This window comes from Triticum urartu, chromosome 5A (assembly GCF_056163025.1).
Source record: "Triticum urartu cultivar PI428250 chromosome 5A, HENAU_Tu73, whole genome shotgun sequence".
NCBI classification, from domain to species: Eukaryota; Viridiplantae; Streptophyta; class Magnoliopsida; order Poales; family Poaceae; genus Triticum; species Triticum urartu.
The window spans coordinates 89,200,719-89,215,386 of NC_141877.1; the positions used below are offsets into that span (position 1 = coordinate 89,200,719).

Sequence of the window (14,668 nt, forward strand, 5' to 3'; positions counted from 1 at the left end):
TGGTTCAGTAGCGCTAGCTATCTATCATTTGTGCTAACTTCAACTTTTCTTAATATATTTTTGCAGGGGCAGTTTTCCTTAATATTAATCAAATCTCAGATGCCTTTGTGTGCCTTCTTTTCAAAAGTAAATAAATAAGGGTTTTCTAAGTCATTTGTCGATTTTCCATATTATATTGCTTGGGATTTTGCGCCCTTCCCTTTGTTGCCATTTGGTAACAAAGACTGGAGGGATTTCCCCCTCGAGGGAGGGCAAAGCCTGGAACAAACTTATATAAATCACTAGGACAGGATATACAGGTCCAAACAGGGTCAAACAAACTATTAAGTGTTACATTGTCAAAAAATTCAAGCCACAATCCTCTAAGCGGTCATGCATGATTTATGAAGCTTTTTAACGATTATGTAGGTCCATCAAACACCATCCAACCGCTGTTTGCAACTTCTTCATAGGTCCATCAGCTTCATGTCTCTGCTTGACTACTGCCTTTGGCACTTCTCTTCCGCTTCCGAACCCTCTTTCGCTTTGCCTCGCCATCAGTCTTCGGGCCCTAAAGAAGCAAGTTCTCATCAGTGCTTGTTGCCATGAAATGTCCGTGTAAGCATCAGCAAAAGCGAATATGCAAGTGTCACTGTCTAAGAGTATATAAGATTTAATTGTCACATTATTTCTCATCCGTAGGCAACTACAGCACTGCTTTTACAACATTAATTGCACAGATACTTATAGTGAGTGTGTTCCGAGTATTAAACATACCATACAGATGTCAAGTGATAATGCTGTGTAGTGATGATTAATTACCTGATTTTGAGCAGCTGATGGTTGAGGCTTTGGTTTCTTTTTCTTGCAAGAGAGTGGGTTTGGACCCTGCAGCACAACACACATTAACATTTTGTTAAAGAAGCAGAGATGCCATCATGATCTCAAAATGTTGATTACGCCCACTAGATCCTAACAATGGAGTGTCCAGAAAAACAGAAGCTGTAAATATTAACCTTTGCTCTGTTTCTTTTAAACTTGCTTTTCTCTGCCACTCCGGGAGCGTTTCCACAGACGGATGTCTTTCCTTCAGATGACGCCTTTAATAGCTTCTTAAATTCTGATTTTTCCATATGTATACGCTTCTCCTCATCCAACTGAGCAAACTGACGTTGCTGCACAGAGGGTTGCTCAATAAACAGGGAGTTCTTCAGACCATATATCACAGGAACACAAGGAACCTGTACCCAAGCAAAACATACATGAGCAAACTGAATGCAGAAGTAGCTTCTAAGATGGCTTAATACATTAGGCTATATCATTTCTGTAAAGTAGATGATATGATACTTGTCGGTTGTATCATGTTTGCTGAGCAGATTCCTTCACAAGTAACATTCCGGTGACAAAAATAAGGTAAAAGTAGAATGCTACATCCAAGCAAAACATATATGAGCTCATTGTGCAAAAGCAGTTTTTAAGATGGCATATAAATTCTGTTATCAGTGCTATGTAATTTCTTTTAAGTCGATGCTATTATGTTTGTGCCTTGTATTGTGTCCCTGAGCAGATACTTTCACAAATAAAATCGAGGTGATAAAATGATAAAAGCAGAATGCTAGAAGTGCAGTGAATCTTCATACCTCCCGTAGCTTTGCCCGGAGATCAGAATCCTGGGTGGCAACAAAGTAGTGCTCCGGATTCTTATCACCAACAAGTGACAGAATACAGTCCACCGCACTGACCACTTTGTCATGCTCACAGCTGAACACACAAATAAAAGTCCAGAGAACAAACTATCAACGCCCCCGCCTCGAGCTCGTCAAGTCATAAAAGGGCAAAACTATCCTGACTGAATGTAGTAGCAGTATTTCATACAAATCAAACTGATAAAACAAAACCAATGTGATCCAATTTCAGAACATGATTTGCAGTCAGGCATGGAAGCAAACAAACCAGTGCCACATTACATTATTTCAAAGCTGGAAATGAAGTTCCACTAGTTAATTGGTTTCAAAACCTACTTATTCTCAACTTGGCATGCAACACCACTGTCCATGTATTTTTTTTTCTTCATAAGAGTTAGTGCTTATTTAGTCTATTAGTGAGCAGAAATTCAATTCGGTTCCCGGGAGCACGTGCTCCCGGGCCCTTGTTTTACATACATTTGTTTTCTACATATAATTATCCGTGGCAACGCACAGGGACCCAACTAATTCCAGCTAAGTATTCAGATAGCCCAAACACAAATTGTCAAATTGAACCTATGAGGTAACCAATATGACAGAACAAAGAGATCCGCATTTAAAATTGAATCAGCGACCAGTGCATGTATAGATTAGAGTGGTAAGGCTGTGAAATGAAGAAAAATGGATAAGAGAAGGGAAGAGAAGGAGGGACCTGGCGGTGGCGACGAGTTGGGCAGCGTCGAACGCCTCGGAGTGGGACTTGCCGAGGCGCCTGAGCTCGGCGACGACGCACTTGGAGGTCAAGAGCGGGGGCGCCCTGGACGCGGAGAGGAGCTCGCGGAGGGCGTCGTCGGCGGGGAGGAGTTGGTGGACGAGGAGGTGGTGCACGAAGGTGCCATCGATGAGCACCTTGTAGGGCTCGCGGAAGCCGAAGCAGGTGGAGTAGAACTTAACCACCTTGCGGTGCCGCGATCGCCTCTTCACCCTCATCGCGGACTGGCGTACGCGGGCAGGCAGACGGCGTCCGCGGTGAGTCAGCGACGGTGGCTCTCCTAGACGAGCGGCGGCAGACCTCCAGGACGAGCGGGCGGGCGGACGGGGTCACCGGACCAGCGGGCAGGCGAGGACGCGGTGTCGCCAGACGGGCGGGGTCGCTGGGCTGGCAGACGGCGAGCCGGCGCCCTATAGGACCTGGAAGAGCGGCGGCGGCGCAGCTCCAGGTCCTGCACGGATGGGCGGCGGCAGACCGGTCTAGGGTTCGTCCCGCTCGATCCGGGGGAGCTCCTATAGGGCGCTCGCTGCGGCAAAGTGCCGGCGCTTCGCACAGGAGCGGCTAGCGTGGGCCGGCCCGTTTAAAGCGGCGGCGCAGCTCCAGGTCCTGCACGGATGGGCGGCGGCAGACCGGTCTAGGGTTCGTCCCGCTCGATCCGGGGGAGCTCCTATAGGGCGCTCGCTGCGGCAAAGTGCCGGCGCTTCGCACAGGAGCGGCTAGCGTGGGCCGGCCCGTTTAAAGCGGCAAGCGGCGGCACGTTCCCGACATGAAAAATCGCAAAATATAAAATACCGCCAGCGCTGTAACTTGAACACGCGACTTCACACTAACTGGACTGCCGTGCAAACCACTGCGACGTAGCTGTCCTCATACTCAATTATCAGCGCGACATTTAAAGACGTATACGACGGAGACAAAACTTAAACATTCATTCGCAAAAAGTCCCAAAAACTACAGTCCATTTATTGGGTCGAACCGAGGACCTCCAACAACAGAATTTTTCGAAATTATAAATATTTTCTTCAAAATAAAAACATTTTCCGAATTCTCGTACAAATTTTATAAATCAGAAACATTTTGATTATGTGAACAAATTTGAAAAGGGGGAACATTTCTTGAATTTGTGAACAAAAAATAAAAATGTGTACATTTTTAAAACTTCTAGAACATTTTTTGAATTTGTGAACAAAATTGAAAAACATGAACTATTATTAAATTTGTGAACAATGATGATAATTCTCATGTGTCATCGGGAGCGCTTTCTCTATATAAGAGTTTGTCTAGGCTTGTCCTTTGTTACAAAAAGGATTGGGCCATCTTGCTGCACCTTATTTACTTTCATTACTTGCTACCCGTTACAAATTATTTTATCACAAAATTATCTGTTACCGATAATTCCAGTGCTTGCAGAGAATACTTTGCTGAAAACCGCTTATCATTTCTTTCTGCTCCTCGTTGGGTTCGACGCTCTTATTTATCGAAAGGACTACGATAGATCCCCTATACTTGTGTGTCATCAAGACTCTTTTTTGGCGCCGTTACCGGGGAGTGAAGCGCCTTTGGTAGGTGGAATTTGGTAAGGAAAAAATTATATAGTGTGCTAAAATTTACTGTCACTTGTTACTATGGAACATAATCCTTTGAGGGGTTTGTTCGGGGTAACTTCACCTCGTCCGGAACCACAATCAGCTACCCCTCAACCTACTGAACCTATTGAAAATGTTTACTTTGAAATTCCTTTGGGTATGATAGAGAAACTGCTAGCTAATCCTTTTGCAGGAGATGGAACATTGCATCCTGATTTACACTTAATCTGTGTGGATGAAGTTTGTGGATTATTTAAGGTTGCAGGTATGCCCGAGGATGTTATCAAGAAGAAGGTCTTCCCTTTATCTTTGAAGGGAGAGGCATTGACATGGTATAGGCTATGTGATGATATGGAATCATGGGACTACAAACGATTGAAATTGGAATTTCATTAGAAGTTTTATCCTATGCATCTCGTTCATCGTGATCGTAATTATATATATAATTTTTGGCCTTGCGAAGGAGAAAGCATCGCTCAAGCTTGGGGGAGGCTTAAGTCAATGTTATATTCATGCCCCAATCATGAGCTCTCGAGAGAAATAATTATTCAAAACTTTTATGCTCGGCTTTCTCCCAGTAATCACTCCATGCTCGATACTTCTTGTACTGGTTCTTTTATGATGAAGACTATTGAATTCAAATGGGATTTATTGAAAAGAATTAAACGCAACTCTGAAGATTGGGACCTCGACGAAGGTAAAAAGTCATGTATAACACCTAAGTTTGATTGTGTTAAATCTTTTATGGATACCGATGCTTTCCGTGAATTTAGCACTAAATATGAACTTGACTCTGAGATAGTAGCTTCTTTCTGTGAATCATTTGCTACTTATGTTGATCTCCCTAAGGAGAAGTGGTTTAAATATAATCCTCCCATTGAAGCAAAAGTAGTTGCACCTATTAAAGTTGAAGAAAAGACTATCACTAATGATGATCCTGTTGTTCCTACTGCTTATGTTGAGAAACCACCTTTCCCTGTTAGAATTAAGGATCATGCTAAAGCTTCAACTGTAGTGAACAAAAACAATATTAAGACACCCAAACCCTGAACAAATTAAAGTTGAACCTAATATTACTATGATTAAGGATCTCTTGGCTGATAATATTGATGGGCATGTTATTTACTTCTGTGATGAAGCTGTTAGAATTGCTAAATCTGGTGCTAAAGATAAACATAGACCTGTTGTAGGCATGCCTGTTATTTTTGTTAAAATAGGAGATCATTGTTATCATGGCTTGTGTGATATGGGTGCTAGTGCTAGTGCAATACCTCATTCTTTATACGAAGAAATTATGCATGATATTGCACCTGCTGAGATAGAAGATATCGATGTTACCATTAAGCTTGCCAATAGAGATATTATTTCACCGACTGTGATTGCTAGAGATGTTGAAGTCTTGTGTGGGAAGGTTAAATATCCTGCTGATTTTCTTGTTCTTGGTTCCCCACAGGATAGCTTTTGTCCCATTATATTTGGTAGACCCTTCTTGAATAATGTTAATGCTGAGATAGACTGCAATAAGGATATTGTTTCTATTGGTTTAGGAGATATGTCTCATGAGTTTAATTTTGCTAAGTTTCGTAGACAACCCCATGATAAAGAATTGTTTATTAAAGATGAAATTATTGATCTTGCTTCTATTGCGGTGCCTCGTACTGATCCTTTAGAACAATATTTGCTAGACCATGAAAATGATATGTTTATGAATGAAAGAAGAGAAATAGATGAAGTATTCTTTAAGCAGGGACCTATTCCGAAACACAACTTGCCTGTTGAAATTCTAGGGGATCCTCCTCCACCCAAGGGTGATCCCGTGTTTGAGGTTAAACCATTACTTGATACTCTTAAATATGCTTGTCTTGATGAAAAGAAGATATATCCTGTTATTATTAGTGCTAACATTTCAGAGAAGGAGGAAGAGAAACTATTGAAAACTCTGAATAAGCACCGTGCTGCTATTGGATATACTCTTGATGATCTTAAGGGCATTAGTCCCACTCTATGTCAACATAAAATAAATTTGGAGAAATACTCCAAACCAGTTATTGATCACCAACGAGGGCTAAATCCTAAAATGAAAGAAGTGGTAAGAAAGGAAATATTAAAGCTCCTTGAGGCAGGTATAATTTATCCCGTTGCTGATAGTCAGTGGGTAAGTCCTGTCCATTGTGTCCCTAAGAAGGGAGGCATTACTGTCGTACCTAATGATAAAGATGAATTGATCCCGCAAAGAATTATTAGATGGTTACTCTGGTTTCTCTCAAATACTTGTGTCAGCTGATGATCAAGCAAAGATCACTTTTACTTGCCCTTTCGGTACTTTTGCTTATAGGCGTATGCCTTTTGGTCTATGTAATGCACCTGCTACCTTTCAAAGATGCATGATGTCTATATTCTCTAACTTTTGTGAAAAGATTTGTGAGGTTTTCATGGATGATTTCTCCATTTATGGATCCTCTTTTGATGATTGCTTGAGCAACCTTGATCAAGTTTTGCAGAGATGTGAAGAAACTAACCTTGTCTTGAATTGGGAGAAGTGCCACTTTATGGTTAATGAAGGAATTATCTTGGGGCATAAAATTTCTGAAAGAGGTATTGAAGTGGATAAAGCTAAAGGTGATGCTATTGAAAAGATGTCGTGTCCCAAGGACATTAAAGGTATAAGAAGTTTCCTTGGTCATGCTGGTTTTTACAGGAGGTTCATTAAGGACTTCTCAAAAATTTCCCGGCCTCTGACTAATCTATTACAAAAAAGATATTCCTTTTGTCTTTGATGATGATTGTGTAGAAGCATTTGAAGTAATTAAGAAAGCTTTGATTTCTGCACCTACCGTTCGGCCACTTGATTGGAATTTACCATTTGAAATCATGTGTGATGCTAGTGATCATGCTGTAGGTGCTGTTCTTGGGCAAAGAGTTGATAAGAAATTAAATGTTATTCAATATGCTAGTAAAACTTTAGACAATGCCCAGAGAAATTATGCTACTACTGAAAAAGAATTCCTACCAGTTGTTTTTGCTTGTGATAAGTTCAGACCTTATATTGTTGATTCTAAAGTAACTATTCATACTGATCATGCTGCTATTAAATACCTTATGGAAAAGAAAGATGCTAAACCTAGACTTATTAGATGGATTCTCTTGCTACAAGAATTTGATTTACATATTATTGATAGAGAGGGAGCTGAGAACCCCGTTGCAGACAACTTGTCTAGGTTAGAGAATGTTCTTGATGACCCACTACCTATTGATGATAGCTTTCCTCATGAACAATTAAATGTCATAAATGCTTCTCGTACTGCTCCATGGTATGCTGATTATGCTAATTACATTGTTGGTAAATTTATACCACCTAGTTTCACATACCAGCAAAAGGAAAAGTTCTTCTATGATTTAAGGCATTACTTTTGGGATGACCCACATCTTTATAAAGAAGGAGTAGATGGTGTTATTAGACGTTATGTACCTGAGCATGAATAGGAACAGATCCTACGCAAGTGTCACTCTAAGGCATATGGAGGGCACCATGCTGGAGACAGAACTGCACATAAGGTATTGCAATCCGATTTTTATTGGCCTACTCTCTTCAAGGATGCCCGTAAGTTTGTCTTGTGATGAATGTCAAAGAATTGGTAATATTAGTAGACGTCAAGAAATGCCTATGAATTATTCACTTGTCATTGAACCATTTGATGTTTGGGGCTTTGATTATATGGGACCGTTTCCTTCCTCTAATGGGTATACACATATTTTAGTTGCTATTGATTACGTTACTAAGTGGGTAGAAGTATTCCAACTAGTAGTGTTGATCATAACACCTCTATTAAGATGCTTAAAGAAGTTAATTTTTCCGAGGTTTGGAGTCCCTAGATATATAATGACTGATGGTGGTTCACATTTTATTCATGGTGCCTTTCGTAAAATGCTTGCTAAGTATGATGTTAATCATAGAATTGCATCTCCATATCACCTGCAGTCTGGTGGTCAAGTAGAATTGAGTAATAGAGAGCTCAAATTAATTTTGCAAAAGACTGTTAATAGATCTAGGAAGAATTGGTCCAAGAAACTTGATGATGCATTATGGGCCTATAGAATTGCATATAAAAATCCTATGGGTATGTCTCCATATAAAATGATCTATGGTAAAGCATGTCACTTACCTCTCGAACTAGAACATAAGGCATATTGGGCAATTAAAGATCTCAATTATGATTTCAAACTTTCCGGTGAAAAGAGGCTATTCGACATTAGCTCACTTGATGAATGGAGAACCCAAGCTTATGAAAATGCCAAGCTGTTTAAAGAAAAAGTTAAAAGATGGCATGAAAAAAGGATACAAAAGCGTGAGTTTAATGTAGGTGATTATGTATTGCTATACAACTCTCGTTTAAGATTTTTTGCAGGCAAACTCCTCCGTAAATGGGAAGGTCCTTACGTCATCGAGGAGGTCTATGGTTCCGGTGCCCTAAAAATCAACAACTTCGAAGGCACAAATCCGAGGGTGGTGAACGGTCAAAGAATCAAACATTATATCTCAGGTAATCCCATAAAATTTGAAACTAATATTATTGAAACCGTAACCCCAGAGGAATACATAAGGGACACTTTCCGGAACGTTTCAGCCTCCGAAAAGGAATAGGTACGTGGTACGGTAAGTAAACCGACTCCAAAACAGTTCTAATGGCATTTTTTCTCCGTTTTGGAATATTAAAAAAATAGGAAAATAAGAAGCAGTCCGGGAAGGACATGAGGCTTCCACGAGGGTGGGAGGCGCGCCCTACCCCCCTGCCCCCCCCGCCTTGTGGGTACCTCGTGTGCCCTCCGGACTCCGTTTTCTCGCACGATACTTATTTTGGTCGGTAAAAATTCACTATATAATCTCCCGAAGGTTTTGACCACCGTATCACGCAAATATCTCCTGTCTTTATTTCGAGCTGTTTTTCTGACAGATCTAGATCGCCATGGCATCTTCAAGTGCCCCCAAGGACAAGTGATACGTCTCCAACGTATCTATAATTTTTGATTGCTCCATGCTATATTATCTACTATTTTGGGCAATATTGCGCTTTATTACCCACTTTTCTATTATTTTTGGGACTAACCTATTAACCAGAGGCCCAGCCCAGATTTGCTGTTTTATGCCTATTTCAGTGTTTTGAAGAAAAGGAATATCAGACGGAGTCGAAACGGAACGAAATCAACTGGAGAAGTTATTTTTGGAAGGAAACGCACCTGATGGACTTGAACCTCACGTCAGAAGATATGGGAGCTGCCCATGAGGGTGGGGGGCACGCCCACCCCCCTAGGGCGCGCCCCCTGCCTCGTGGGGCCCCCGTGGCTCCCCTGACGTGCTTCTTCTGCCTATATAACTCCATATACCCTAAAACTTCCAGAACAAAGATTAGATCGGGAGTTCCGCCGCCAGAAGCCTCCGTAGCCACCGAAAGCCAATCTAGACCCGTTCCGGCACCCTGTCAGAGGGGGCAATCCTTCTCCGGTGGCCATCTTCATCATCCCGGTGCTCTCCATGATGAGGAGGGAGTAGTTCACCCTCGGGGCTGAGGGTATGTACCAGTAGCTATGTGTTTGATCTCTCTCTCTCTCGTGTTCTTGAGACGATACCATCTTGATGTATCGCGAGCTTTGCTATTATAATTGGATCCTATGTTTCTCCTCCCCCTCTTCTCTCTTGTAATGAATTGAGTTTCCCCTTTGAAGTAATCTTATCGGATTGAGTATTTAAAGATTTGAGAACACTTGATGTATGTCTTGGTGATCAACTTGCGGGTTCCGTGACTTTGGGAACCTATGCATAGGGGTTGGCACACGTTTTCGTCGTGATTCTCCGGTAGGAACTTTGGGGCACTCTTTGAGGTCCTTTGTGTTGGCTGAATAGATGAATCTGAGATTGTATGACGCATATCGTATAATCATACCCACAGATACTTGAGGTGACATTGGAGTATCTAGGTGACATTAGGGTTTTGGTTGATTTGTGTCTTAAGGTGTTATTCTAGTACGAACTCTAGGGCTGTTTGTGACACCTATAGGAATAGCCCAACGGATTGATTGGAAAGAATAACTTTGAGGTGGTTTCGTACCCTACCATAATCTCTTCGTTCGTTCTCCGCTATTAGTGGCTTTGGAGTGACTCTTTGTTGAATGTTGAGGGATAGTTATGTGATCCAATTATGTTAGTATTGTTGAGGGAACTTACACTAGTGAAAGTACGAACCCTAGGCCCTATTTCCTATCATTGCAATACCGTTTACGCTCACTTTTATCACTTGCTACCTTGCTGTTTTTATTAATTCAGATTACAAATACCTTTATCTACTATCCATATACCACTTGTTTCACTATCTCTTCGCCGAACTAGTGCACCTATACAATTTACCATTGTATTGGGTGAGTTGGGGACACAAGAGACTCTTTGTTATTTGGTTGCAGGGTTGCTTGAGAGAGACCATCTTCATCCTACGCCTCCTACGGATTGATAAACCTTAGGTCATCCACTTGAGGGAAATTTGCTACTATCCTACAAACCTCTGCACTTGGAGGCCCAACAACGTCTACAAGAAGAAGGTTGTGTAGTAGACATCAAGCTCTTTTCTGGCGCCGTTGCCGGGGAGGCAAGGAAAGCGGCAGTAACGCACCCCGTCAACTAAGCTCTTTTCTGGCGCCGTTGTCGGGGAGGTTAGCGCTTGAAGGTATATCTTTAGATCTTTCAATCGAGTCTTTTAGTTTCTTGTTTTATCACTAGTTTAGTTTATAAAAGAAAACTATAAAAAAATGGAATTGAGTTTGTCTCATACGCTTCACCTTTTTAATATCTTTCATGAGTATGACAGAAAGGATAATTGTGCTCAAGTGCTAGAAGAAGAATGCATTAGAATGTTTGGCACTAAATATTTGAATGATGAGCATAATTGCAATGTCGTTAGTATGAATTCCTTGAATATCTATGATGCTAATGATATGCAAAGCCACAAGCTTGGGGAAGCTATGTTTGATGAAGATGATATTTTTTGTCCCCCAAGTTTTGATATGCAAATTTATTATGATGAGAGCATGCCCGCTATCTATGATGATTATTGTGATGACACGTATGCTTTAAAGAATAATGATAACCATGAAACCTGTCATCTTGATCTTAATTTTCAATCACATGATAGTTATTTTGTTGAGTTTGCTCCCACTATTATTCATGAGAAGAATTTTGCTTATGTGGAGAGTAGTAAATTTTCTATGCTTGTAGATCATGAAAAGAATGCTTTAGGTGCTGGTTATATTGTTGAATTCATTCATGATGCTACTGAAAATTATTATGAGGGAGTAACATATGCTTGTAGGAATTGCAATAATATCAAGTTTCCTCTCTATGTGCTTTAAGTTTTGAAGTTATGCTTGTTTTGCCTTCCTATGCTAGTTGATTATTGTTCCCACAAGTTGTTTGCTCACAAAATCCCTATGCATAGGAAGTGGGTTAGACTTAAATGTTCTAGTCATATTCTTCATGATGCTCTCTTTATGTTACAATTTTTATCTTTTATGTGAGCATCATTGAAATCATCATCCCTAGCTAGGGGCGTTAAACGATAGCGCTTGTTGGGAGGCAACCCAATTTTATTTCAGTTTCTTTCTTTTTTTTCTTGTTTAGTAATAAATAATTCATCTATCATCTGTTTAGATGTGGTTTTATGCTTTTAATTAGTGTTTGTGCCAAGTAGAACCATTGGGAAGACTTGGGGAAAGTCTTGTTAATCATGCTGTCAAAAACAGAAACTTTAGCGCTCACAAGAACTGCTGCCATTTTTATTTGGAGAGTGATATTTAGTTAATTCTTTTTGCATATGATTAATAGATAAATTCTTCAGGTCTAGAAATTTATTTGAGAATTTTATGAGTTCCATAAGTATACGTTTGATCCAGATTACTACAGACTATTCTGTTTTCGACAGATTCTGTTTTTCATGTGTTGTCTACTTATTTTGATGAATCTATGGCTAGTAAAATAGTTTATAAACCATAGAGAAGTTTGAATACAGTAGGTTTAACACCAATATAAATAAAGAATGAGTTCATTACAGTATCTTGAAGTGGTGTTTTGTTTTCTTTCGCTAACGGAGCTTACGAGTTTTCTGTTAAGTTTTGTGTTGTGAAGTTTTCAAGTTTTGGGTAAGGATTCGATGGACTATGGAAGAAGGAGTGGTAAGAGCCTAAGCTTGGGTATGACCAAGGCACCCCAAGTTAATATTCAAGGACAACCAAGAGCCTAAGCTTGGGGATGCCCCGGAAGGCATCCCCTCTTTCGTCTTCGTTCATCGGTAACTTTACTTGGAGCTATATTTTTATTCACCACATGATATGTGTTTTGCTTGGAGCATCAATTTATTTTGTTAGGATTTGCTTTCTGTTATTTAGAAAAATGTTTTGAATCTTTTATTTCAGTAAAAGTGGCATTGATAGCCTTTACTATGCCTATGTTACAAGTATACATGTTGCTGTTTGAAAACAGAAAGTTTGCCGCTGTTGGAATAATTCCCTAGGAAATTAAGAATGTGATAAAATGTTGAAAACTTTTGAATATTAATCTCTGATAAATTTACTACAGTGTGAATTTTATTTCATAATTTTTGGAGCTAGGGAAGTATGGATGTTGCTGGATTCTTTACAGACTATCCTGTTTAGGCAGATTGCTGTTATGTTTGCATTGTTTGCATATGTTTGCTTCTTTAATGATTCTATTTGAGGATAGGACTATTAAATATGTAGAGGCATTTAGTATGCAATGTTGAATAATAATTTTAGTGATTTGCTACAGTAGATTATGATAAGGTTTTTGGCAATGGTTTATACAACTTATCTCAGGAGTCTTTGTTGAGTTTTGTGTGGATGAAGCTTTTGAGATTTAGGGAGACCTTGATATGAGAGGAATTAAGGAGACACAAAAGCTCAAGCTTGGGGATGCCCAAGGCACCCCAAGATAATATTTCAAGAAGTCTCAAGCATCTAAGCTTGGGGATGCCCCGGTTGGCATCCCACCTTTCTTCTCCAACAATTATCGGTTAGTTTCGGTTGATCCTAAGTTTTTGCTTCTTCACATGATGTTTGCCATTCTTAGAATGTCATTTTCTTTTGCTTTGCTTGCTGTTTGAATAAAATACCAAGATCTGAAATTCTTAAATGTTAGAGAGTCTTCACATAGTTGCATAATTATTCAACTACTCATTGATCTTCACTTATATCTTTCGGAGTAGTTTGTCATTTGCTCTAGTGCTTCACTTATACCTTTTAGAGCATGGTGGTAGTTTTATTTTGAAGAAATAGATGAACTCTCATGCTTCACTTATATTATTTTGAGAGTCTTAAATAGCATGGTAATTTGCTTAAAATCCTAATATGCTAGGTATTCAAGAATAATAAAATGCTCTTATGAGTGTGTTGAATACTAAGAGAAGTTTGATGCTTGATGATTGTTTTGAGATATGGAGGTAATAATATCAAAGTCGTGCTAGTTAAGTAGTTGTCAAATTGAGAAATACTTGTGTTGAAGTTTGCAAGTCCCGTAGCATGCACGTATGGTGAACGTTGTGTAACAAATTTGAAACATGAGGTGTTATTTGATTGTCCTCCTTATGAGTGGCGGTCGGGGACGAGCGATGGTCTTTTCCTACCAATCTATCCCCCTAGGATCATGCGCGTAGTGCCGAGGTTTTTGATGACTTGTAGATTTTTGCAATAAGTATATGAGTTCTTTATGACTAATGTTGAGTCCATGGATTATACGCACTCTCACCCTTCCATCCTTGCTAGCCTCTTCGGTACCGTGCATTGCCCTTTCTCACATTGAGAGTTGGCGCAAACTTCGCCGGTGCATCCAACCCCCGTGATATGATACACTCTTTCACACATAAACCTCCTTATATCTTCCTCAAAACAGCCACCATACCTACCTATTATGGCATTTCCATAGCCATTCCGAGATATATTGCCATGCAACTTTCCACCATCCAGTTTATCATGACACATCATCATTGTCATATTGCTTAGCATGATCATGTAGTTGACATAGTATTTGTGGCAAAGCCACCGTTCATAATTCTTTCATACATGTCACTATTGATTCATTGCATATCCCGGAACACCGCTGGAGGCATTCATATAGAGTCATATTTTGTTCTAATATCGAGTTGTAATCATTGAGTTGTAGATAAATAGAAGTGTGATGATCATCATTAATAGAGCATTGTCCCAAATAAAAAAAGAGAAAGGCCAAATAAAAAAAGAGAAAGGCCAAAAAAAGAGAGAAAGGCCAAATAAAAAAAGAAGAAAGGCCAAAAAAAGGCCAAATAAAAAAATAAATAGAAGGAACAATGCTACTATCCTTTTTTCCACACTTGTGCTTCAAAGTAGCACCATGTTCTTCATATAGAGAGTCTCTTGAGTTATCACTTTCATATACTAGTGGGAATTTTCATTATAGAACTTGGCTTGTATATTCCAACAATGGGCCTCCTCAAGTGCCCTAAGTCTTCGTGAGCAAGCAAGTTGGATGCACACCCACTAGTTTCTTTTGTTGAGCTTTCATACATTTATAGCTCTAGTGCATCCGTTGCATGGCAATCCCTACTCCTTGCATT

General features: G+C 39.9%; 1 protein-coding gene across 1 annotated transcript; it reads right to left on the minus strand.

Annotated features, from left to right (window-relative positions):
- Positions 1-294: 294 nt before the first annotated feature.
- On the minus strand, positions 295-3,000 carry MEE21 (PIN domain-like family protein). Its single transcript, XM_048672525.2, has 5 exons — positions 2,377-3,000; positions 1,620-1,740; positions 996-1,220; positions 802-867; positions 295-550 (listed from the first exon to the last, which is right to left on the minus strand). Exons 1-5 carry the CDS (start codon positions 2,652-2,654, stop codon positions 464-466), a joined length of 777 nt encoding a protein of 258 aa, XP_048528482.1. The 5' UTR covers positions 2,655-3,000; the 3' UTR covers positions 295-463.
- Between the last annotated feature and the right edge of the window lie 11,668 nt (positions 3,001-14,668).

Coding starts and splice junctions, on each gene's coding strand:
- MEE21 (XM_048672525.2), bottom strand. CDS start 2,654: ATGAGGGTGAAGAGGCGATCGCGGCACCGCAAGGTGGTTAAGTTCTAC. Junction 1,741..2,376: donor CAACTCGTCGCCACCGCCAG/GTCCCTCCTTCT, acceptor TTGTGTGTTCAG/CTGTGAGCATGACAAAGTGG. Junction 1,221..1,619: donor TCCGGGCAAAGCTACGGGAG/GTATGAAGATTC, acceptor GCTTGGGTACAG/GTTCCTTGTGTTCCTGTGAT.